The sequence below is a fragment of the Bufo bufo genome, chromosome 1 (assembly GCF_905171765.1).
Source record: "Bufo bufo chromosome 1, aBufBuf1.1, whole genome shotgun sequence".
NCBI classification, from domain to species: Eukaryota; Metazoa; Chordata; class Amphibia; order Anura; family Bufonidae; genus Bufo; species Bufo bufo.
Window position 1 is genome coordinate 774,430,726 of NC_053389.1, and position 25,657 is coordinate 774,456,382.

At 41.9% G+C, this 25,657-nt stretch overlaps 1 protein-coding gene across 1 annotated transcript in view; it reads left to right on the forward strand.

Annotated features, from left to right (window-relative positions):
• Positions 1 to 25,657, forward strand: part of LOC120987787 (chromaffin granule amine transporter-like) — a 520,630-nt gene that overhangs the window by 350,380 nt on the left and 144,593 nt on the right. The window contains exons 2-5 of the mRNA XM_040415909.1: positions 16,575 to 16,707; positions 17,448 to 17,763; positions 17,861 to 17,919; positions 18,791 to 18,874. Of these exons, the coding sequence (XP_040271843.1) occupies positions 16,593 to 16,707; positions 17,448 to 17,763; positions 17,861 to 17,919; positions 18,791 to 18,874 (574 nt within the window). The 5' untranslated portion in view covers positions 16,575 to 16,592. The remainder of the gene's footprint in view (positions 1 to 16,574; positions 16,708 to 17,447; positions 17,764 to 17,860; positions 17,920 to 18,790; positions 18,875 to 25,657) is intronic.

Here is a 25,657-nt window from a genome sequence, read left to right on the forward strand (position 1 = left end):
GCATTATCCTGCTGGAAGTAGCCATCAGAGGATGGATACATGTTCTCATTCTGTTTACGCCAAATTCGGACTCTACCATTTGAATGTCTCAACAGAAATCGAGACTCATCAGACCAGGCAACATTTTTCCTGTCTTCAACAGTCCAATTTTGGTAAGTTCGTGCAAATTGTAGCCTCTTTTTCCTATTTGTAGTGGAGATGAGTGGTACCCGGTGGGGTCTTCTGCTGTTGTAGCCCATCCGCCTCAAGGTTGTGCGTGTTGTGGCTTCACAAATGCTTTGCTGCATACCTCGGTTGTAACGAGTGGTTATTTCAGTCAACGTTGCTCTTCTATCAGCTTGAATCAGTCGGCCCATTCTCCTCTGACCTCTAGCATCCACAAGGCATTTTCGCCCACAGGACTGCCGCATACTGGATGTTTTTCCCTTTTCACACCATTCTTTGTAAACCCTAGAAATGGTTGTGCGTGAAAATCCCAGTAACTGAGCAGATTGTGAAATACTCAGACCGGCCCGTCTGGCACCAACAACCATGCCACGCTTAAAATTGCTTAAATCACCTTTCTTTCCCATTCTGACATTCAGTTTGGAGTTCAGGAGATTGTCTTGACCAGGACCACCCCCCTAAATGCATTGAAGCAACTGCCATGTGATTGGTTGACTAGATAATTGCATTAATGAGAAATAGAACAGGTGTTCCTAATAATTCTTTAGGTGAGTGTATATATATAAGTTAACTTCTCATTGGCCAACAAGCTAGAAGAAGGGAGAGATGATCACCTGATGTGTACTGTGTTAAAAAAAACAACAACAAAAAGAATTAATATTCGTCATTACGAGTATATAGCACTATATTCTAAATATTTGAGGATTCTCAAAGTGCCGATATTCGCGATTAAAAATTTGCTTTTCGAATATTCGCGCTCCACACTACTTTTGACAACAAACTCTTCCTGTACTCGCCACACCCTGGTATTCTGCCAGCCCCGCACTGCCCTGTGACCTGACATTGCACAGCATCAGAGCCTCATCGTAAATTAGGCTCTTTCTCCTCCAGCACAGGGGGGAGAAAAAGACCGGCGTAAAATGCCAATGTTTGTAAAATGACCCCCCACTGAGCTAAAGAGCTGCCTCATCCTCCTTGCCTACGTGTCAGGGAATATGATCCTGAATACAGCTGATAAATTTTCAGCAGAATCCCTGTAGGAATGGAATTCATGAGGAGGCATGAAGTAAAAACAGGATGGACAGGACAGACTGTGGTAATGTGGGGCTGTGATAAGGACAACTGCCTACAAGTGCTGCAGCTCGTTGTCCACACCACACCTCGTCTCTGTACTTCATGTGTCCTCATGGACTTCATTCCTACAGAGATTTGAGCAGGCACCTTTTTCCGATCACCGCCCGCCCGGTGATCGGAACAACACATGACGTACCGGTACATCATGGGTCTTTAGGGAATCGGGAACCATGCCGTACCGATACGTTATGGGTCCCTAAGGGGTTAAAGAAAAAAATAGGCTTGAAATTCACTCACAATTTAATGAACTGATAGAAAATTTGGGGCAAAGGATGAAGATTTCTCAACTTTATAAAAGTTTACTTCTAGCACGATTTGGTGATATTTTGTCTCCTGGACAGAGGGCTTGGCAAAATGAATGTTTAATGACTCACTTGGAGGATCAGGAAAAGTTAGTTCAGGATCTAAAACTGGTTTCACATCATTTTAATCACGTCTTGGTGCAGTTTAATATCTTACATAGACTGTACGTTACTCCTCTTTGGCTTAATAGATGTATTAGGAATCATTAGAATTGTCCTAGGTGTGATGTTTCTGATGCGGATTATTTGCATATGTTTTGGTCATGCTTAAAGTTGAAACAATACTGGGGAACTATTCATAACTATATAGAGAGAAAACTGAATGTGCGGATTCCTTTTACTGTTGAATGTTGGGTATTAGGGGATCTTGCCAAGGTGGGTTGTCATCAATATAAAAAAAAATCTTCTGTTTAAGATAATGTTCCTGGCAAGACTCCTAATAGCATGCTCTTGGTTTGCGCGAGATGTTCCAAGAATTAACACATGGTTAAAGTTGGTAGATACCAACAAGACATATGAACACATCTTGCATAAGCAAAGAGACACTGAGATAAAATGGAGTAAAATTTGGGGAGATTGGAATCTATAGAGCTTCCGCCGCTCTCCACCCTTCTCCATCTTTCCTCAGTCGTGTTACGGAGGGCCGGTGGCGAAGGAGGACACATCAGGGGATGGGAGGGGTTTGGGGTGGGGTATATGGGGTTTGAAAATTACGGTAATATATATGTGTTTATAAAATTGTTTGCTATTATTGGAACTTTAATAAAGAAAGTAAAAAAATAAATAAAAAAAAAGTATTCCATATACCACCAATGAACCTCTGCATTAACCCCTGCATTCCCTATACCACCAACAATCTGCATTAACCCCTGTTCCACCAACCTGCTGAACTCCTGCAGTCAGTATTAAGCCCTGCTGCTGTACTCCTACAGCATTAACCCCTGCACTGCATTGCTCTGATCCTTGCAGTGCTAATCTTCAGTTAACCCTTCCACTGCTGCTCTGTATTGTATTTACTTTTTATTCCCCATAGGGACAGTGTATTGCCAGGTTGGGTGGGCTGCTATTATATATGTAATTGTAGTTAGATTCTGGGGAGGACTTGGGATTGTGTTAGCGTAGTTAGGACCGTATTAGTGTGTTTTTGCAGTGTGATTATATTATATTGCTGTGTGCCTTCTATAAATATATATATCTATTCCATTGATTGATATATATATATATATATATATACAGTACAGACCAAAAGTTTGGACACACCTTCTCATTCAAAGAGTTTTTTTATTTTCATGACTATGAAAACTGTAGATTCACACTGAAGGCATCAAAACTATGAATTAACACATGTGGAATTATATACATAACAAACAAGTGTGAAACAACTGAAAATATGTCATATTCTAGGTTCTTCAAAGTAGCCACCTTTTGCTTTGATTACTGCTTTGCACACTCTTGGCATTCTCTTGATGAGCTTCAAGAGGTAGTCCCCTGAAATGGTTTTCACTTCACAGGTGTGCCCTGTCAGGTTTAATAAGTGGGATTTCTTGCCTTATAAATGGGGTTGGGACCATCAGTGGCGTTGAGGAGAAGTCAGGTGGATACACAGCTGATAGTCCTACTGAATAGACTGTTAGAATTTGTATTATGGCAAGAAAAAAGCAGCTAGGTAAATAAAAACGAGTGGCCATCATTACTTTAAGAAATGAAGGTCTGCCAGTCAGCTGAAAAATTGGGAAAACTTTGAAAGTAAGGGCTATTTGACCATGAAGGAGAGTGATGGGGTGCTGCGCCAGATGACCTGGCCTCCACAGTCACCGGACCTGAACCCAATCGAGATGGTTTGGGGTGAGCTGGACCGCAGAGTGAAGGCAAAAGGGCCAACAAGTGCTAAGCATCTCTGGGAACTCCTTCAAGACTGTTGGAAGACCATTTCAGGGGACTACCTCTTGAAGCTCATCAAGAGAATGCCAAGAGTGTGCAAAGCAGTAATCAAAGCAAAAGGTGGCTACTTTGAAGAACCTAGAATATGACATATTTTCAGTTGTTTCACACTTGTTTGTTATGTATATAATTCCACATGTGTTAATTCATAGTTTTGATGCCTTCATAGTCATGAAAATAAAGAAAACTCATTGAATGAGAAGGTGTGTCCAAACCTTTGGTCTGTACTGTATATATATAGTTATAAGCAATAATTAGACTGTAGAATTGTGGGGTGTTAAAAAATACCTTTTATTTAAGCACAGCGTGTAGTCTTTTTGTTGTAGAAGCGCCGCAGCAATAGCCGCAGGTAGTTTAGTATAGAGTAAGGTAATCAGTGTATTTGTATTTTAGGTATAAATAGGCGGAGTCATCACTAGACGACTCACGCCTAATTTATGAATATTAATTGTTGAGATTATCCTAAATATCAATAATTAATATTTCTCTTAACACCCATACAGAACCATATGGGAAAACCTGCACTGTGTATTGTTGGAATTTAATTCTGAGACTGTTGGATGTACTACTACCCTCATTTTGTACTTCAGTAAAAAGACGTTTGCTTTTCTACATCTGGCCTGGTTACCAACTCCAACACCATTTGTTGGCCACAGAACCAACACCTCCTGCCTTGCACCTATACCAAAAAACACCAAAGGCACCCCAACTAGAGATGTCTCGAACTATTCGCCAGCGAACAGTTCCCGGCGAACATAGCTTGTTCGCGTTCGCCGCGGCGGGCGAACATATTCGATGTTCGGTCCGCCCCCTATTCGTCATCATTGAGCAAATTTTGACCCTGTACCTAACAGTCAGCAGACACATTCCAGCCAATCAGCAGCAGACCCTCCCTCCCAGACCCTCCCACCTCCTGGACAGCATCCATTTTAGATTCATTCGGAAGCTGCATTCTTAGTGAGAGGAGGGACAGTGTAGCTGCTGCTGATTTAATAGGGAAATCGATAGCTAGGCTAGTGTATTCAGTGTCCACTCCAGTCCTGAAAGACTCATCTGATCTCTGCTGTAAGGACGGCACCCCAAAAAGCCCTTTTTAGGGCTAGAACATCAGTCTGCTTTTTTTTTTCCCTCTGTAATCTAATTGCAGTTGCCTGCCAGCGTGTGTGTCAGGCTCACAGCGTATACTGTGCCCACTTGCCCAGTGAAACCACTCATATCTGGTGTCACAGTAGCTTGCATTTAAAAAAAGAATAATTTTTTTGACTAATATAATAGCAGTCAATTGCCTGCACGCGTGTGTGTTTCAGGCCTGCCAGGGCACAGTGTCACCAGTGCAACTCATATCTGGTGTCACAGTAGATTACTTTTTTTTTTAAAAACAACAATTTTGACTGTAATAGATTGAATAGCAGTTAGTTGTCTGCAAGCGTGTGTGTCAGGCCTACAGCGTCTACTCTGCCAACTTCTGCCAGTGCACAGTGCCACTCATATCTGGTGTCACAGTAGCTTGCACGCATAGTACAACTAAACTAATCTAAAAAAAATGACAGGCAGAGGCAGGCCACCCCGCAGGGGCCATTGTGGTCATGGTGCTGTGATTCCCTTTGGCCCTAGAATAATGCCCAGTGTTCAGAGGCCACGTACCCTGAACTCGAAAAGTTCTGAGGACATAGTTGACTAGCTAACACAGGACACCCAATCTTCTACAGCTTCCGCTCGGAACCTTGACGCACCATCCTCCTCCAGCTCAGCTTCGGGCACCTCTCAAGTTACCACTCGCCCGTCTGCCGCCACCACCAACACTAGCACCACAGCTGCTTCACTTGATCTGTAAGAGGAGTTATTTACACATCAGTTGGAAGAAATGAGTGATGCGCAACCATTATTGTCAGAGGATGTAGATAACAGGGATATGTCTCAGTCAGGCAGCATTACACACATGGACGTACGGTGTGATGATGATGATGATGTTAAAGTGAAGGAGTTTAAGCATGCATGGGATAGGCATAAGGCTATCCTTCATATAAGATAGGGCCAGGGACTATTAATAGGATTCAGATATATTGGGCAGACTAGATGGGCCAAATGGTTCTTATCTGCCGACACATTCTATGTTTCTATGTTTCTATGTTGTACCCGCTGCTGCTTCCTTTGCTGAGTTGTCAGATACAAGTGAAGCGGTTGATGATGATGACGATGTGTCCGTGGATGTCACGTGCATTTCACATGACCCAGCATTTTGCTAAGAGAATCAGTCACTTATTTATGTTGCCCTTAGTTAGGACACCATAAAACTGGTGACAGGTTCCCTTTAAATAAAAGGTAAATTCAGTGTAGCCGCTTTGTTCGCGTTTTTTTCGCGAATGGAAAATTTTATGTTCGCGACATCTCTAACCCCAACTACCATCAGGCAGGAACCCCACAATCAGGGTGTGCCGAGGGATAAAAGTGTACGCCCTCCTGTGACCTGGCCCTAGGGAGCATTGGTGTTAGGATTGTCACTGCAAATAATTATTGCAGCCAGATCACTACCACTCCCATCTGCTCCTCAGGGGCCTGTTGCACAAGTTTTAATGCACATCCTGGTTCTATTACACATAGGGGCATCCAGATTTCTCAAGAGAATAACTGGAGCTCCAATCTATCTATCTAACTCTATCATCATTTATCCCCAGTTTAAATACAGAGAGGATGGACAGGACCGGCTGTGGTGCTGCTGCTGCTCATTACCCACACCCCACCTTCATCTCTGTACTTCACAGTCTTCTCATGAACTCCATTCCTACAGAGATTCAGCTGAAGTTCTTATCAGCTGTATTCAGGTTCATAATCTCTGACAAGCAGAGACGAGGATGAGGCAGCTCTTTAGCAGGACAAGTTACTGCACAGGTTTTGTGTGTTCGGCGGCTATTTTATTTCTCCTAATGATTGCTCCCTAGGCAAAACGAGCCATTATAACTAATGAAAGGTATTTGGGAATATATTTATAATAATGTAATTGAATCCTTTATTATTATTTAATCCTTTAATCTGTAAAAAAAAAAAATAATCATACTCACCTGCTCCCCAATGCACTATTCCGGTCCTTCAGTGCCACTCCGGTCTCCTCCGGACCTAAAACAGTCACGTGCCGTTCATCATTCACAAGACCAGCACAGGCTCACAGCCCCCTGATACGGGAAGAGTTATTGCAAATCTCGCAACACGCAATTGGGGTTGTTGAACCATTATGCACAATGTGGGGCCTGAAAGCCTTGGGGAGACTAGAAGTAAATGAGCAGCTTGGTTCTGCAGTTTGGGATATTTCTCTACTCAGGAGAAATAGCCTGGTAAATACCGAGGTGTCCTTCTCTGCTTTCATGTCCTTTGTTTAAATAAATTGTTCTATAAATGATGGATTTGTGAGGAAAAAAAAAATTCACTCCTGCTCTTTAAAAAGAAAAAAAAAAAGCATTTTTGGCTCACTGAGTCAATGAGAATTCCCAAAAAGACTATTTTTTGCGTGGGAACTAAGTGAGACTTCTCCCGATTTAAAATCCAACCCAGTTCCTCCAGTCTGTCTATCGTTTGAAATAGATAGGTTTCTAGGTCTTTCTGGGAGTCCCCCACTATCAAAAGGTCATCTAGGTATGGAACTATCATTACTTTCTCCTTTCTCAGAGGGGTTATCATCTCTAGCATAATTTTCGTAAAAAGCCTGGGGGCAGTTGTTATCCCAAACGGCAGTGCTTGAAACTGGAAATGTTTAAGATGCCCTTGGACCCACACCGCTATTCTCAAAAATTGTTGTGACTCTGGATGAATGGGTACGTGAAAATACGCATCTTTTAAATCTATGGATGCTAGAAACGCCCCTTGTAAAACTTTGACCGTGGTTTTTATAGATTCCATCTTGAATTTTTCATACTTTATGGACTTGTTCAGCATTTTCATATTTATGATAAGATGCATTTTCCCGTTTGGCTTTCTTACCAAAAAATAAACTGGAATAACAGCCCAGACTGACTTGATTCGTCGGTACTAGAACAAGAACGTTCATCTGAACTAGCAGTTGAAGATGTTCCGAGCTTTGAACTGGAGTCTGAACAAATAGAGTGGGGGGACTTTTGACAAAGGGAATACTGTACCCTTCGTGGAGGGTATTTAATAACCAGCGGCTGCATGAGTATTTTTCCCAGCACTCCACAAATTTTCCCAGTCTTCCCCCCACTGGGGCTCTGGCGTCATTTTTTGGAAGATTTCTCAGAACGGGGAGAGAACATAAAACCCTTTCTTTTCTGTTTTCCCGATCTCCTGTTTTCTGTTTTACTCCTTTTGTTTTGAAAACTACCCTTCTTTTGGGGACAAAAAAAAATGGAGTTTTCCTTTTCTTTTTATCCTCCGGGAAACTCTTTTTGGAATCAGAGGCTTTCTCTAGAATTTTACCTAAGTCCTGACCAAAGAGAAGATTACCATTAAACGGGATGTTGCATAATTTTGCCTTGGAGCCTGTGTCTCCAGACCAAGCTTTTAACCAAAGTGCCCTTCTAGAGTTGTTAGCTAGGGCCGTAGCTCTTGCGGTCAGCCTAACAGAATCAGTTGTTGTGTCTGACAAAAAATCTACGGCTTTTAATAAGAGAGGGAAGGAGTCTGCAAAGTTTTCGTATGGGGTATTGGATTTTAGTAATGCTTCCAGTTGTACCAGCCAACTTTTTAGGGATCTAGCTATGGATGTGGCCGCGATATTAGCTTAAAACAAAGCGGCAGCTGCATCCCAGGTTCTTCTAAGGTTAGCATCCACCTTTTTATCCATAGGGTCACGTAATGACCCCGTATCTTCAAACGGTAAGGAAGAACCCTTAGCCAGTTTCGAGAGTGATACATCAATTTTAGGACAATTTAAAAACGGGGATAATTCTTCTTCGTCGAAGGGGAGCCTTTTCCTAATTGTTCTGGGTAGGAAAACTTTCCTGTCTGGATTTTTCCACTCCCTCAAAATAAGAGACTGCAGATTTTTGTGTACCGGAAATACCCTTTTTTTCTTGGTTTCTAATACTGAAAATATTCTATCCTGGGCGGAGCTATGTATTTTTTCTTTTTTAATTTCCATGATATCCCTGACCGCTTTTAATAGATCGTTTATATCGTCAGATGAAAATAAGTAATTTTTAAAATCGCCATCAGAGTCAGAATTACTACTACTCTCATCGCTATCTGAAGAAACATCGGAAGAAGAAGATGTAGAGGCTTTTAAGGGCGATTATTTTTTTTATGTTGATGGTACACTAGCGGCTGAAGAAAAATCAGGAAAAGCGGACTTTATTTCTTGCTTAATCAGACCCTGCAGTTCCTGTCTTAAAGACGGGACTTCCTCCCTGACAATGTTATCAATGCACTTTTCACAATGATTTTTTTCACAATGCAATTTCCCATGATTTTCGGGGAGTTTAACAGAGCATACGCGACATCTAAGAATTTTTGATTTTAGCGCTATTTAACCACCTCAGCCCCATGGCTTAAACACCCTGAAAGACCAGGCCACTTTTTACACTTCTGACCTACACTACTTTCACCGTTTATTGCTCGGTCATGCAACTTACCACCCAAATGAATTTTACCTCCTTTTCTTCTCACTAATAGAGCTTTCATTTGGTGGTATTTCATTGCTGCTGACATTTTTACTTTTTTTGTTATTAATCGAAATTTAACGATTTTTTTGCAAAAAAATGACATTTTTCACTTTCAGTTGTAAAATTTTGCAAAAAAAACGAGATCCATATAGAAATTTTGCTCTAAATTTATAGTTCTACATGTCTTTGATAAAAAAAAAATGTTTGGGTAAAAAAAAATGGTTTGGGTAAAAGTTATAGCGTTTACAAACTATGGTACAAAAATGTGAATTTCCGCTTTTTGAAGCAGCTCTGACTTTCTGAGCACCTGTCATGTTTCCTGAGGTTCTACAATGGCCAGACAGTACAAACACCCCACAAATGACCCCATTTCGGAAAGTACACACCCTAAGGTATTCGCTGATGGGCATAGTGAGTTCATAGAACTTTTTAAATTTTGTCACAAGTTAGCGGAAAATGATGATTTTTTTTTTTTTTTTTCTTACAAAGTCTCATATTCCACTAACTTGTGACAAAAAATAAAAACTTCCATGAACTCACTATGCACATCACGAAATACCTTGGGGTCTCTTCTTTCCAAAATGGGGTCACTTGTGGGGTAGTTATACTGCCCTGGCATTCTAGGGGCCCAAATGTGTGGTAAGGAGTTTGAAATCAAATTCTGTAAAAAATGACCTGTGAAATCCGAAAGGTGCTCTTTGGAATATGGGCCCCTTTGCCCACCTAGGCTGCAAAAAAGTGTCACACATCTGGTATCTCTGTATTCAGGAGAAGTTGAGGAATGTGTTTTGGGGTGTCTTTTTACATATACCCATGCTGGGTGAGATAAATATCTTGGTCAAATGCCAACTTTGTATAAAAAAAATGGGAAAAGTTGTCTTTTGCCAAGATATTTCTCTCACCCAGCATGGGTATATGTAAAAAGACACCCCAAAACACATTCCCCACCTTCTCCTGAGTACGGCAATACCAGATGTGTGACACTTTTTTGCAGCCTAGGTGGGCAAAGGGGCCCATATTCCAAAGAGTACCTTTCGGATTTCACAGGTCATTTTTTACAGAATTTGATTTCAAACTTCTTACCACACATTTGGGCCCCTAGAATGCCAGGGCAGTATAACTACCCCACAAGTGACCCCATTTTAAAAAGAAGACACCCCAAGGTATTCCGTGAGGGGCATGGCGAGTTCCTAGAATTTTTTATTTTTTGTCACAAGTTAGTGGAAAATGATGATTTTTTTTTTTTTTTTTTTCTTCATACAAAGTCTCATATTCCACTAACTTGTGACAAAAAATAAAAACTTCCATGAACTCACTATGCCCATCAGCGAATACCTTGGGGTCTCTTCTTTCCAAAATGGGGTCACTTGTGGGGTAGTTATACTGCCCTGGCATTCTAGGGGCCCTAATGTGTGGTAAGGAGTTTGAAATCAAATTCTGTAAAAATTGACCTGTGAAATCCGAAAGGTGCTCTTTGGAATATGGGCCCCTTTGCCCACCTAGGCTGCAAAAAAGTGTCACACATCTGGTATTGCCGTACTCGGGAGAAGGTGGGGAATGTGTTTTGGGGTGTCATTTTACATATACCCATGCTGGGTGAGATAAATATCTTGGTCAAATGCCAACTTTGTATAAAAAAATGGGAAAAGTTGTCTTTTGCCAAGATATTCCTCTCACCCAGCAGGGGTATATGCAAAATGACACCCCAAAACACATTCCCCACCTTCTCCTGAGTACGGAGATACCAGATGTGTGACACTTTTTTGCAGCCTAGGTGGGCAAAGGGGCCCATATTCCAAAGAGCACCTTTCGGATTTCACAGGTCATTTTTTACAGAATTTGATTTCAAACTCCTTACCACACATTTGGGCCCCTAGAATGCCAGGGCAGTATAACTACCCCACAAGTGACCCCATTTTGGAAAGAAGACACCCAAAGGTATTCGCTGATGGGCATAGTGAGTTCATGGAAGTTTTTATTTTTTGTCACAAGTTAGTGGAATATGAGACTTTGTATGAAAAAAAAAAAAAAAAAAATCAGCATTTTCCACTAACTTGTGACAAAAAATAAAAAATTCGAGGAACTCGCCATGCCCCTCACGGAATACCTTGGGGTGTCTTCTTTCCAAAATGGGGTCACTTGTGGGGTAGTTATACTGCCCTGGCATTTTCCAGGGGCCCTAATGTGTGGTAAGTAGGTAAATGACCTGTGAAATCCTAAAGGTGCTCTTTGGAATATGGGCCCCTTTGCCCACCTAGGCTGCAAAAAAGTGTCACACATGTGGTATCGCCGTATTCAGGAGAAGTTGGGGAATGTGTTTTGGGGTGTAATTTTACATATACCCTTGCTGGGTGAGAGAAATATCTTGGCAAAAGACAACTTTTCCCATTTTTTTATACAAAGTTGGCATTTGACCAAGATATTTCTCTCACCCAGCATGGGTATATGTAAAATGACACCCCAAAACACATTCCCCAACTTCTCCTGAGTACGGCGATACCAGATGTGTGACACTTTTTTGCAGCCTAGATGCGCAAAGGTGCCCAAATTCCTTTTAGGAGGGCATTTTTAGACATTTGGATACCAGACTTCTTCTCACGCTTTGGGGCCCCTAGAATGCCAGGGCAGTATAAATACCCCACATGTGACCCCATTTTGGAAAGAAGACACCCCAAGGTATTCAATGAGGGGCATGGCGAGTTCATAGAATTTTTTTTTTTTTGGCACAAGTTAGCGGAAATTGATATTTTTAATTTTTTTCTCACAAAGTCTCCCGTTCCGCTAACTTGGGACAAAAATTTCAATCTTTCATGGACTCAATATGCCCCTCACGGAATACCTGGGGGTGTCTTCTTTCCGAAATGGGGTCACATGTGGGGTATTTATACTGCCCTGGCATTCTAGGGGCCCTAAAGCGTGAGAAGAAGTCTGGAATATAAATGTCTAAAAAAATTTACGCATTTGGAGTCCGTGAGGGGTATGGTGAGTTCATGTGAGATTTTATTTTTTGACACAAGTTAGTGGAATATGAGACTTTGTAAGAAAAAAAAAAAAAATTCCGCTAACTTGGGCCAAAAAAATGTCTGAATGGAGCCTTACAGGGGGGTGATCAATGACAGGGGGGGTGATCAATGACAGGGGGTTGATCAATGACAGGGGGGTGATCAATGACAGGGGGGTGATCAGGGAGTCTATATGGGGTGATAACCACAGTCATTGATCACGCCCGTGTAAGGCGTGATCAGACGTCCGTATGCGTTTTGCGGATCCGATCCATCTATCAGTGCATCCGTAAAAATCATGCGGACATCTGAATGGAGCTTTACAGGGGGGTAATCAATGACAGGGGGGTGATCAGGGAGTCTATATGGGGTGATCACCACAGTCATTGATCATGCCCCTGTAAGGCTTCATTCAGACGTCCGGATGCGTTTTGCGGATCCGATCCATCTATCAGTGGATCCGTAGAAATCATGCGGACGTCTGAATGGAGCTTTACAGGGGGGTAATCAATGACAGGGGGGTAATCAATGACAGGGGGGTGATCAGGGAGTCTATATGGGGTGATCACCACAGTCATTGATCATGCCCCTGTAAGGCTTCATTCAGACGTCCGGATGCGTTTTGCGGATCCGATCCATCTATCAGTGGATCCGTAAAAATCATGCGGACGTCTGAATGGAGCTTTACAGGGGGGTAATCAATGACAGGGGGGTAATCAATGACAGGGGGGTGATCAGGGAGTCTATATGGGGTGATCACCACAGTCATTGATCACGCCCCTGTAAGGCTTCATTCAGACGTCCGGATGCGTTTTGCGGATCCCATCCATCTATCAGTGCATCCGTAAAAATCATGCAGACATCTGAATGGAGCTTTACAGGGGGGTAATCAATGACAGGGGGGTGATCACCACAGTCATTGATCATGCCCCTGTAAAGCTTCATTCAGACGTCCGGATGCATTTTGCGGATCGGATCCATCTATCAGTGCATCCGTAAAAATCATGCGGACATCTGAATGGAGCTTTACAGGGGGGTGATCAGGGAGTCTATATGAGGTGATCACCACAGTCATTGATCACGCCCCTGTAAGGCTTCATTCAGACGTCCGGATGCGTTTTGCGGATCCGATCCATCTATCAGTGGATCCGTAAAAATCATGCGGACGTCTGAATGGAGCTTTACAGGGGGGTAATCAATGACAGGGGGGTGATCAGGGAGTCTATATGGGGTGATCACCACAGTCATTGATCACGCCCCTGTAAGGCTTCATTCAGACGTCCGGATGCGTTTTGCGGATCCGATCCATCTATCAGTGGATCCGTAAAAATCATGCGGACGTCTGAATGGAGCTTTACAGGGGGTTGATCAATGACAGGGGGGTAATCAATGACAGGGGGGTGATCAGGGAGTCTATATGGGATGATCAGGGGTGATCAGGGGCTAATAAGGGGTTAATAAGTGACGGGGGGGGGGGGGGTGTAGTGTAGTGTAGTGGTGCTTGGTGGGACTTTACTGAGCTACCTGTGTCCTTTGGTGGTCGATCCAAACAAAGGGGACCACCAGAGGACCAGGTAGCAGGTATATTAGACGCTGTTATCAAAACAGCGTCTAATATACCTGTTAGGGGTTAAAAAAAAACACATCTCCAGCCTGCCAGCGAACGATCGCCGCTGGCAGGCTGGAGATCAACTCTCTTACCTTCCGTTCCTGTGAGCGCGCGCCCCTGTGTGCGCGCGTTCACAGGAAATCTCGCGTCTCGCGAGATGACGCATATATGCGTGACTGTGCGCAGGGCTGCCACCTCCGGAACGCGATCCTGCGTTAGGCGGTCCGGAGGTGGTTAAGGTTTCGCAGAAATGTCTTTGTCACTCTTCCATACAAAAAGGGAAATGATGAGAAAGGCCTATTAACAGTATGTGCAAGCAGCATTCCATACTCACAACCTGGATGTCACTCACTGCTACAGGTTAGTCCATAGTTTCCTCCGGAGCCATGTGTGTGGATGGCCGAGGCTGCAGAAATGCTTGTAACTTCTCTGGTCAGAGGCCGACATACGATTTGACCAGGGCGCCAGTTTAAAAAAAAAAACGTATGGCCGGAAGTCTCCCCAGGACCTCTGACGTCATCCAGGCCGGCAACTCTTCAAGCCACCCCTATTAGGCCCCCGGATGATGTCACCCGCCGGAGCCGAGAATCTCGGGCAGAGAAGTGCTCCTTTAAGTGTCCGGGTGCCTCAGCCTGCCACTATGCGCTGGCGGGCAAGAGTTTTTACAAAAAGGACCGCGGCAGGCACTCCATGGAATGGACTTACTTGCCCCAGGTAAGCCCGTGGCTGGCGCAATGCAGCCGCCATCCTGCGATAGCTCCTGACCGGAGCGCAAAGATAGCTCCTATCCTCCGCCTGGCAGGGACCGGAAGACACTGAAGATAAGTGAGGAGGCAGGCCCTTTTGAACCTTCCTGTCCCTGCCTGGCTGGAGGAGGAAGATAATCTCCAAGTAAGGTGCCGTCATGGAGGGGAAGGGAAAAGATATCACAAAATGGCGGTATGATTAAGATGGTGGTTCAACTGTTCAATCTGGTCATTCAACATAAAATGGTGGATATATTTCTCTCTTCAGTATCTGTACTGTCACTTTAAGTTATTTAAGCACTTTATGATCTCTCTGAGAGGTATATCTGAGATTTAACAGTTCTAACGGCTAAACTGGGCTTGCAGTTTGCAGTAACTATTTGCAGATTAGTTGAGTATGATCTGGGATGGTCGTATGCCATTTGGATTGCAATATGGAATTTGAATTGTGAACTTTGTAGTTTGCAATTGTAGCTTGCAATTTGGTGGAATTGTAAGTAAACACACATAACTGATTCAGTATACAGTTCTAATCACAATACTAACAATATGAACATTATATAACTGTTCTAAATACCTATTTTGGCCTCTTGTTCCCATAAAACTGGAATCTGACTGGAACTGTGTGTCTGTCCAGCTCCTCTCTCTGGTGAGTAATGATTCCAGCTAGGGAAATTCCCCACACAGGCTGTGTGTGAGGCTGGCTGTGATTGGTGAAAACTCTTGCTGTGTGAGAAGCTGGCTGTGATTGGTCTAGACTTCTGCCCAGCAACAAAGGATTAACACTATGCTTTCTGTTTCTGCTGTGTCACTGAACTTACCTTACATTACAAAATGAATCTTAAAAGGCATATATTATCTTTTTCTGCTTCTGTGAACACAAAATATAACAGTTATATGACATCCAAAACATGATGTCACAGTAAATAACTCTGCTTTTGTCTTTAACACATAGACATAGGAACTGTATTAAGACTATTGGCAGGTCTAGCTGTATACACTTAAAAGCTATACTAGCAACCTAAGACAGGTCCTAGCTGGCCATCTACACCATACCCATAGATAAACTCCTTAAGGGAGTTCAAAATGGAAGAAATTCCATTCTTCTGGCACCTTTGGTGCTCTTCCCAAGTGGCTAGGTTTATTACAAGGTGTACACCAGAAGCAGCTCTACCAATTTAAAGGTACATGTCCATCAGAAATGCATATTTTAAAAAAAAACTGAATATTCATAGAAAGTTTTAGAATTTGTGGCTGTTTTTTTCTTTTTAATTTTGGCAGTACTATGCCAATGAAAATTAAATACAAAACATTGCTCTACTGCAGCAGTCAGCACAAAGGACAACACCTCCATTATTGATAGTTAATCCATTGTCCGTTTACTTCTGATGTGAGGGGAATATGTTATCTGATGGGTAATCCGCATTATAATAGGTGTATAAAAAGGATAACAGTATGAAAGCTCTATTGCTCTCTTGACAGGTCTAGATAAAGATGACCACAGAAGAGCATTGCATTGATTTGTGCAATGTGTGATGCTCTAACTGAGTCAGTACAGGGGGTTGTCTCTGGTCGAAGTGATAGTGTGACAGAGAGTTAATGGAGACTAAATGTTCCAACAAGGAGGTGCCAATTGAATATATAGTTGATCTACATATGTAGAGATATATGTTGCTTGGCACTTGTTTAGCTCCATATACAGTCTGCTTCCCCAATGTAGGCAGGAGAGTCTGTGAGGAGACAGACCGTCCAGTCATTGACTAGCGACAACTTTGGGGGACCTTCAAATGCCTTTGTGGAGAGCTGTGTGAGGCTGGTGTAGGAGACAGAAGAGATAGAGCCCATCTTTGTGACTACTGTGACCATCAGATCTTAGGGAGATCTTGTAAAACATAAAAAAATACTGCATTTGAACAAAAACTGCCAGTCAGTGTGTGTGAACCTCAGCTCCTGTGTGAGGAGAACATACTTTGATACACCAAAGAACCCAAGTAAAAATGTAAATTTGAACAAAGCCCAGCAGAGTCATTCGTTTTAATATTTAATGCTTTCTTCTCTTTTTGAAGGATGATTCCTGTGGTGCCATGATGGAGTGCAGCCCGTGCAGGTGGCTTAAAGAAAAGAGGGGCTCCAAAGAGGTGGTCCTTGTGGTAGTTTTTGTAGCTCTACTCGTGGATAATATGCTTTACACAGTAGTTGGTATGTCTACCTATCAAGGTGTTACTCATATTAATTAAAAAAGGTCCCCATATTAAGTACTTATGGATATCCACCTTTCCATTGCAATGTATAGAGAATCTGACGGTCCTAACTGTCCATAGATGGTTGGCAGCAGGTCCAGCCTGCATTTCAGATCAGTGGGCCTCTGAGCTACAAGACTTGTAATGATTGTCATGAAAAAGTATAAAGAACCAGAGTAGGCAGCCATATAGGGTCATATTAACACTTTCCTGTAGAGGAAACCATTAATTTAAAGGGGTATCCTCATCTTATATATCTCTAGGATAAGCCATTACATTATGACCAATGGTAGTCTGACCTGTAGAACCCCCCATGATTCTAAGACTGAAGATACCACAGCTCTGAATAAGCACTATGACCCCTATACTATTTTCCTTGTACCCTGGTGCTCCTGGCCACCTGGCTATGCATTGAACAGCAGCTGGCTCCATGTAATTGAATGAAGCTGTTCTGCAGTTCTCTGCACAGAGAGTAACTGGAAGCTATGATAGCACGGCCTACCACTTGCACCTACTGTGACTGTGTGGGGGACAGGTAGACTTTGATGTGTCCCTGATTATTGAGAGCTCCTAGTCCTGTGGGACTCATAGGCCAGAGTCAGACTTTTCTTTATAACAATTGTATTATGTTCATCTTCTTATTGACCACTCAATGGTTATTCACATATTTAGTGCTAACAAATACTCATCTCTGTCTAGTTCCCATCATTCCAATTTTCCTCTACGGAAAAGAATATCAGAATGGAAACACAACTGTGGGCCTGATAGTTTTATCTTCTGCTTCCAAAGCTACATTTGCCTCAATTTACTCTTTGTATGACAATACCATCATGTTAAGTGACCAATCAAATTATCAAAGGATTGATAATATGACCCAGGAAGTCCCCAACAATTCCAGCTGCAACATGGAAAGGAATATCCTACAACAAGAGAACCTCCAAGTTGGTCTTCTATTTGCATCCAAAGCAATAATACAATTTGTATTCAATCCCATAGTAGGACTCATTACCAACAGGTACAGTACATGGTAGTACAAGATCCAAATAACTCTACTAAACTACATCTGCTTAGTTATTTCCATTGTGTTCTAAAGCTTTTTCTTATTCTCCTAGGATTGGATATGATATACCACTGTTTGCTGGATTTATTGTCATGTTCCTGTCTACTTTCAGTGAGTTATACATTTATCTATTTAATTTTCACAAACCTCCTAAAAATGGAAATTATATGAATCATTTTAGAGCAATGATATAAATAGGAGTTGTGTAATGCATAATTTCACCTGTTGGAGTGCTGCAGGCAAATTCAATACTTGCTGCTGGATGTGCAGTGGCCATGTTTTGGGTTGCCCCAATACTACATTGGGTCCCGCGGACACCGTGTTGCTGCTTTCTGGAAAAGATGATAAGACAAGGTGTACCTCAATGTGAAATAAGTCCAGAGAGTCAGGGATTGCAATAAACCAGCTTCCTTCTTTACTGAAGGAACTCAACTGCACAATTCCAGGCAGGGCACTAAGCTGGATTCTCCAGTCTCCTCCTAGGCAGAAAAAGGTTTGATACTGAGGAAATGCCTGAGCTAGCTGTCCCTTTCTCTCAGATGGCTGGTAACCTGACCAATGTCTGGTGACCCAGACTTTGTCAAACCTGAGCTGCACTTCCCCTCTCCACAGTCCCATAGCAGTCCTTATTGAATACACCATAACAAAGGGGAAGATGGCAGAGGGTGCTTGTTTTATAAAACATCCCTGGAAGTAGGTGTAGAGTAAATAGGGTTGCCCAACATTAGAATAAAATGTATGAACCTTTTTTCCAGAAACAGTACCACTCTTGCCCATGGGACAAGTCTGATATTGCAACCGCCTCATTAAAATGGATGGGGACAAGAAACAGTCTATGGAAATAAATTGTTTCTGGAAGTACATCCCCCTTCACCACAAGAAAACATATAAGTTGACAGATCCCACCACTGCAAGTCCCCCTCATCTCATCTACCAGTCATGAATATTAGTAAACTGTTGTTTCATCTTCTGTCTCTGCCAGTTTTTGCCTTTGCTGACTCATATTGGCTGATGTTCTTCGCAAGATCGGTGCAGGGAGTTGGATCCTCATTATCTACTGTTGCAGGTGAAATATTTTTTTGCTTACTGATAACCTATAGTCTAATGTAAATGCTCCTTAAAGAGTAACTAAACCTTTATATAAACTTTTAATATGTTCTCCCTAATGCCCTAATAAAACTCTCTCTAATATACTTTATGAATTTTCTATTTTTACTACATTTTTTCCTACCTCACCATTCACTGTGCGTTTAAAACTCTGTTCTCTGTACACCGCTGACAGTTCGGCGGGCTACAGAGAACAGAGTTTTAAGCGCACTAGTGAATGGTGAGCTTTAGGTAATGTAAGGGGTTACACTCTCAGGTAGGGGGCCAATGACAGATTCTCTTGCAGACCACAGGGTTAAAGTCCAAATGTTGCTTTATTTATCACACTCCGGCAATACAGGCAACCCCAGTTATGATTCACCGGGTAAGGTGAAGGTCCAGCACCACAAAACATAAACCAAACCAAAAATAAACTCCGGCCCGTCTGGGCTCTACCTAAACATATACAGTCGTGGCCATAAGTTTTGAGAATTACATAAATATTGGAAATTGGAAAAGTTGCTGCTTAAGTTTTTATAAAAGCAATTTGCATATACTCCAGAATGTTATGAAGAGTGATCAGATGAATTGCATAGTCCTTCTTTGCCATGAAAATTAACTTAATCCCAAAAAGAACTTTCCACTGCATTTCATTGCTGTCATTAAAGGACCTGCTGAGATAATTTCAGTAATCGTCTTGTTAACTCAGGTGAGAATGTTGACGAGCACAAGGCTGGAGATCAGTATGTCAGGCTGATTGGGTTAAAATGGCAGACTTTACATGTTAAAAGGAGGGTGATGCTTGAAATCATTGTTCTTCCATTGTTAACCATGGTGACCTGCAAAGAAACGCGTGCAGCCATCATTGCATTGCATAAAAATGGCTTCACAGGCAAGGATATTGTGGCTACTAAGATTGCACCTCAATCAACAATTTATAGGATCATCAAGAACTTCAAGGAAAGAGGTTCAATTCTTGTTAAGAAGGCTTCAGGGCATCCAAGAAAGTCCAGCAAGCGCCAGGATCGTCTCCTAAAGAGGATTCAGCTGCGGGATCGGAGTGCCACCAGTGCAGAGCTTGCTCAGGAATGGCAGCAGGCAGGTGTGAGCGCATCTGCACGCACAGTGAGGCGAAGACTTTTGGAAGATGGCCTGGTGTCAAGAAGGCCAGCAAAGAAGCCACTTCTCTCCAAAAAAAACATCAGGGACAGATTGATCTTCTGCAGAAAGTATGGTGAATGGACTGCTGAGGACTGGGGCAAAGTCATATTCTCCGATGAAGCCTCTTTCCAATTGTTTGGGGCATCTGGAAAAAGGCTTGTCTGGAGAAGAAAAGGTGAGCGCTACCATCAGTCCTGTGTCATGCCAACAGTAAAGCATCCTGAGACCATTCATGTGTGGGGTTGCTTCTCATCCAAGGGAGTGGGCTCACTCACAATTTTGCCCAAAAACACAGCCATGAATAAAGAATGGTACCAAAACACCCTCCAACAGCAACTTCTTCCAACAATCCAACAACAGTTTGGTGAAGAATTGAAGTCCAGAGTGGGACAGAAATAAAGTTTATAAAAAAAAAAGTAAAAAAAGTGTTTTGAATTAAAAAAAATGCCCCTTTCCCCTGATTTTATAATAAAAAATAAAAAAAATCCATCATCCACCCCGTCCGATAGACACCATAAAAAATAAAAACTGTAAAATAAGCAATTTTTGTCACCTTACATCACTAAAAGTGCAACACCAAGACATATTATGAGACTCATTATGAGTCACCATGACTATGGTGACTCTAAAACATAATTTTTTTTCGTTTTAAAAATGATATTAGTGTATAAAACTTAAATAAAAAAAGTATACATATTAGGTATTGCCATGTCCATATCAACCTTCTCTATAAAACTATCACATGATTTAACCCCTCAGGTGAACACCGTAATTATTTTTTTATTAAAACAGTGTAAAAAAGCCATTTTGTCACCTTACATCACAAAAAGTGTAATAGCAAGTGATCAAAAAGTCCTATGCACCCCAAAATTGTACCAATCAAACCGTCATCTTATACAAAAAAAAATGAGCCCCTACATAAGACATTCGCCCAAAAAAAAAAATATATATATGGCTTTCAGAATATGGAGACACTTAAAAACCCTTTTTTTCAAAAATGCTTTATTATGTAAAACTGAAACAAACAACCAAAAAAAGTAGTCATATTTGGTATTGTCGAGTCATAACAACCTGCTCTATAAAAATATCTCATGACCTAACCTGTCAGATGAACGTTGTAAATAACAAAAAATAAAAACAGCAATTTTTTTGTTATCTTGCCTCACAAAAAGTGTAATATAGAGCAACCAAAAATCATCTGTACCCTAAAATAGTACCAACAAAACTGCCACCTTATCCCGTAGTTTCCAAAATGGGGTCACTTTTTGTAGTTTATACTCTAGGGGTACATCAGGGTGGCTTTAAATGGGACATGGTGTCAAAAAACCAGTCCATGAAAATCTGCCTTCTAAAAACCATATTGCATTCCTTTCCTTCTGTGCCCAGCAGTTTTTGACCACATTTGGGGTGTTTCTGCAAACTACAGAATCAGGGCAATAAATATTGAGTTTAGTTTGGCTGTTAATCCTGGCTTTGTTAGCGGAAAAAAAAATGATTAAAATTGAAAATCTGCCAAAAAAGTGAAATTCTGAAATTTCATATCCATTTTCAATTAATTCTTGTGGAACACCTAAAGGGTTAAAAAAAAGTTTTTAAAATCAGTTTTGAATACCTTGAGGGGTGTAGTTTCTAAAATGGGGTCACTTTTTGGGAGTTTCTACTCTAGGGGTGGCTTCAAATGGGACATGGTGTCAAAAAACCAGTCCATCAAAATCTGCCTTCTAAAAAACATATGGCATTCCTTTCCTTCTGCACCCTGCCGTGTGGCCATACAGCAGTTTTTGACCACATATGGGGTGTTTCTGTAAACTACAGAATCAGGGCAATAAATATTGAGTTTAGTTTGGCTGTTAATCCTGGCTTTGTTTGCGGAAAAAAAATGATTAAAATTGAAAATCTGCCAAAAAAGTGAAATTCTGAAATTTCATATCCATTTTCAATTATTCTTGTGGAACACCTAAAGGGTTAACAAAGTTTGTAAAATCTGTTTTGAATATCTTGAGGGGTGTAGTTTCTAAAATGGGTCATTTTTGGGTGGTTTCTATTATGTAACCCTCACAAAGTGACTTCAGACCTGAACTGGTCCTTAAAAAGTGGGTTTTGGAAATTTTCTGAAAAATTTCAAGATTTGCTTCTAAACTTTTAAGTCTTCTAACGTCCCCAAAAAATAAAATGGCATTCACAAAATGATCCAAACATGAAGTAGACATATGGGGAATGTGAAGTAATAACAATTTTAGGAGGTATCACTATCTGTTTTAAAAGCAGAGAAATAGAAATTTGGAAAGTTGCAAATTTTTCCAAATTTTTGGTAAATTTGGTATTTTTTTAATAAATAAAAATGAAATATTTTGATTCAAATTTACCACTGTCATGAAGTACAATAAGTGACGAGAAAACAGTCTCAGAATGGCTTTGATAAGTAAAAGCGTTTTAAAGTTATCACCACATAAAGTGACATCTCAGATTTGCAAAAATCAGTCTGGTCCTTAGGCCTCATGCACATGACCGTAGTTTGTTTCCGCGTCCGTTCTGCCGATTTTAGCGTTTCTGATGCGGACCCATTCATTTCTATGGAGCCGTTGAAAATGCGGATAGTCCACTGTTTGTTATCCACGTCCGTGGTCCGTGGTTCCAGTCCGTCCAAAAAATATAACCTGTCCTATTCTTGTCCGCGAAAAACGGTTTGTGGACCCATTCAAGTCAATGAGACCGCCAAAAATGCGGATGCACGAGCGTCTGTCATCCGCCTCCGTGTCCGTTTTTGTAGAATCATTATCCTGGGTGGGGATATTAAAATAACACTTTTTTTACCTTCCTTTTTTTTTGGTGGTCCGTCAAAAAAAAAACGGAAGATACACGGAAACACAACGAAAAAAAAAAAAAAAACTGATCACGGAACAACGAAACCCCATTTTGCCGAACGGAAAACAACAACGGTCGTGTGCATGAGGCCTTAAGGTGAAAAATGGCCTGGTCCTTAAGGGGTTAAAAGGACTTTTGGGTATCTAACAAGTTTTTTCAATAAAATATTACTATTTCACTCCCTATACTATCTGTCCCTTCTTCAGCACAGCTCTCCCTGACTAAGGCCTCTTTCACACGACCGTTTTTTTTCCGTTTACGGGCCGTTTTTTCTGTTCCGTATACGGTTCGTATACGGAACCATTCATTTCAATGGTTCCGCAAAAAAAACCTGAATGTGTTCCGTATGCATTCTGTTTCCATATTAACATTTGTCCGTTCCATTAAAAAGATAGAACATGTCCTATTATTGCCCGCAAATCACGTTCCGTGGCTCCATTCAAGTCAATGGGTCCGCAAAAAAAACTGAACACATACGGAAATGCATCCATATGTCTTCAGTATCCGTTCCGTTTTTGCGGAACCATTTTTGAAAATGTTATGCCCTGCCCAATTTTTTCTATGTAATTACTCTATACTGTATATGCCATACGGAAAAACGGAACCGAAAAATGGAATCGAAACGTAAACACAATGGAAACAAAAAACGGAAGAACGGATCTGGAAAAAAACGGCCTGCAAAACACTGAAAAAGCCATACGGTCGTGTGAAAGAGGCCTTAGGCCTCTTTCACACGGGCGTCATGTTTTGGCTCCGGATGCGTCCCAGGTGCATTGCAGCAAACCCCTGCGAGTAGGTACGCAATTGCAGTCAGTGGTACCCACTTCACTGAAGTTCAGGTTTGGGTTCAAGGTTGTATAGATGTAATTATTCTTAATACAGAATGCTTAGTAAATTAGGGCTGGAGGGGTTAAAAAAATGAAAAAATAATTTAACTCACCTTAGGCCTCATGCACACGACCGTTGTGTGCATCCGCATCCGTGGTTCCGTTTTCCATTTTTTTTCGTGGACCCATTGACTTTCAATGGGTCCGTGGAAAAATCGGAAAATGCACCATTTGGCAGTCGCATCCGTGATCCGTGTTTCCTGGCCGTGAAAAAAATATGACCTGTCCTATTTTTTTCACGGTCAACGGTTCGCGGACCCATTCAAGTCAAAGGGTCCGTGAAAAATCACAGATGCACACAAGATTGTCATCCGCGTCCGTGATCCGTGTTTGTGATCCGTGTCCGTTTTTTCTTATCATTTCAATGGCAAACTTGACTTAGATTTTTTTTTCATTTTTCATGTCCGTGGATCCTCCAAAAATCAAGGAAGACCCACGGGAGAAAAAACGGACACGGATCACAGAACAACGGAAACCGTTTTTGCGGACCGCTAAAAAAAAGTCTGTGTGCATGAGGCCTAAATCCACTTGTTTGCGCAGCCTGGCTTCTCTTTTGTCTTCTTTCTTCAGGACCTGTGTAAAGGACCTTTGATGACATCACTGCGCTCATCACATGGTTCATTACATGATCCATCACCATGGTGACAGACCATGTGATGAGCGCAGTGACATCACCACAGGTCATTTTCCTCCCGCACAGCAAAGAAGAAGAAAGAAGAGAAGCCGGGCTCTGCGAGCAAGTGGATTAAGGTGAGTTAAATTATTATTATTATTTTTTAACCCCTCCAGCCCTATTTTAGTAAGCATTCTGTATTAAGAATGCTATTATTTTCCCTTATAACCATGTTATAAGGGAAAATAATATAATGATCGGGTCCCCATCCCGATCATCTCCTAGCAACCATGCGTGAAAATCGTACCGCATCCGCACTTGCTTGCGGATGCTTGCGATTTTCACGCAGCCCCATTCATTTCTATGGGGCCTGCGTTGCGTGAAAAACGCACAAAGAAGAGCATGCTGATATTTTCACGCAACGCACAAGTGAAAATCACCGCTCATGTGCACAGCCCCATAGAAGTGAATGGGTCCAGATTCAGTGCAGGTGCAATCCGTTCACTTCACGCATTGCACCCGCACGAAAATCTCGCCCGTCTGAAAGAGGCCTAAGGCATCGTTTACGTTCTGTTTTTTGCGTTCCGCATACGGACCGTATACGGAACCATTAATTTCAATGGATCCGCAAAAAATACGGAAGGTACTCCGTATGCCTTCCGTTTCCGTATTTCTGTTTTTCCGTTCCGTTCAAAGATAGAACATGTCCTATTATTGTCCTCTTTACGGACAAGAATAGGACTGTTCTATCAGGGGCTAGCTGTTCCGTTCCGCAAAAAATGGAATGCACACGGACGTCATCCGTATTTTTTGAGGATCTGTTTTTTGTGGACCGCAAAATACTGAAAAAGCCATACGGTCGTGTGCAAGAGGTTTAAGACTGAGCCAAACACATGTCATCGGGTGCTATATAGCACCCGATGACGCGTTCTAGCCAGCCAATCACTGTAATGCCAGTACCCAACATGGCTACATCATTACAATGAATGTCAGTACTCACCTGCACATTTAGCCAACAAACGTGCGGGGAGGAGACTCGAGCATCGCGCTCGAGCACACTTGGTGTTCGGCCGAGCATGCTCGCCCAACACTACCCACAACCTAATTCCACATGGGAGCACAGCACTGGTCTGGTAGAAATGTTTTCAACATTATTGCTGAATCACATTAAAAAAAATAATTTGATTACAAATAACCCCTTTAACCCTTTCTACATTATCACCAATTGCAGACATTA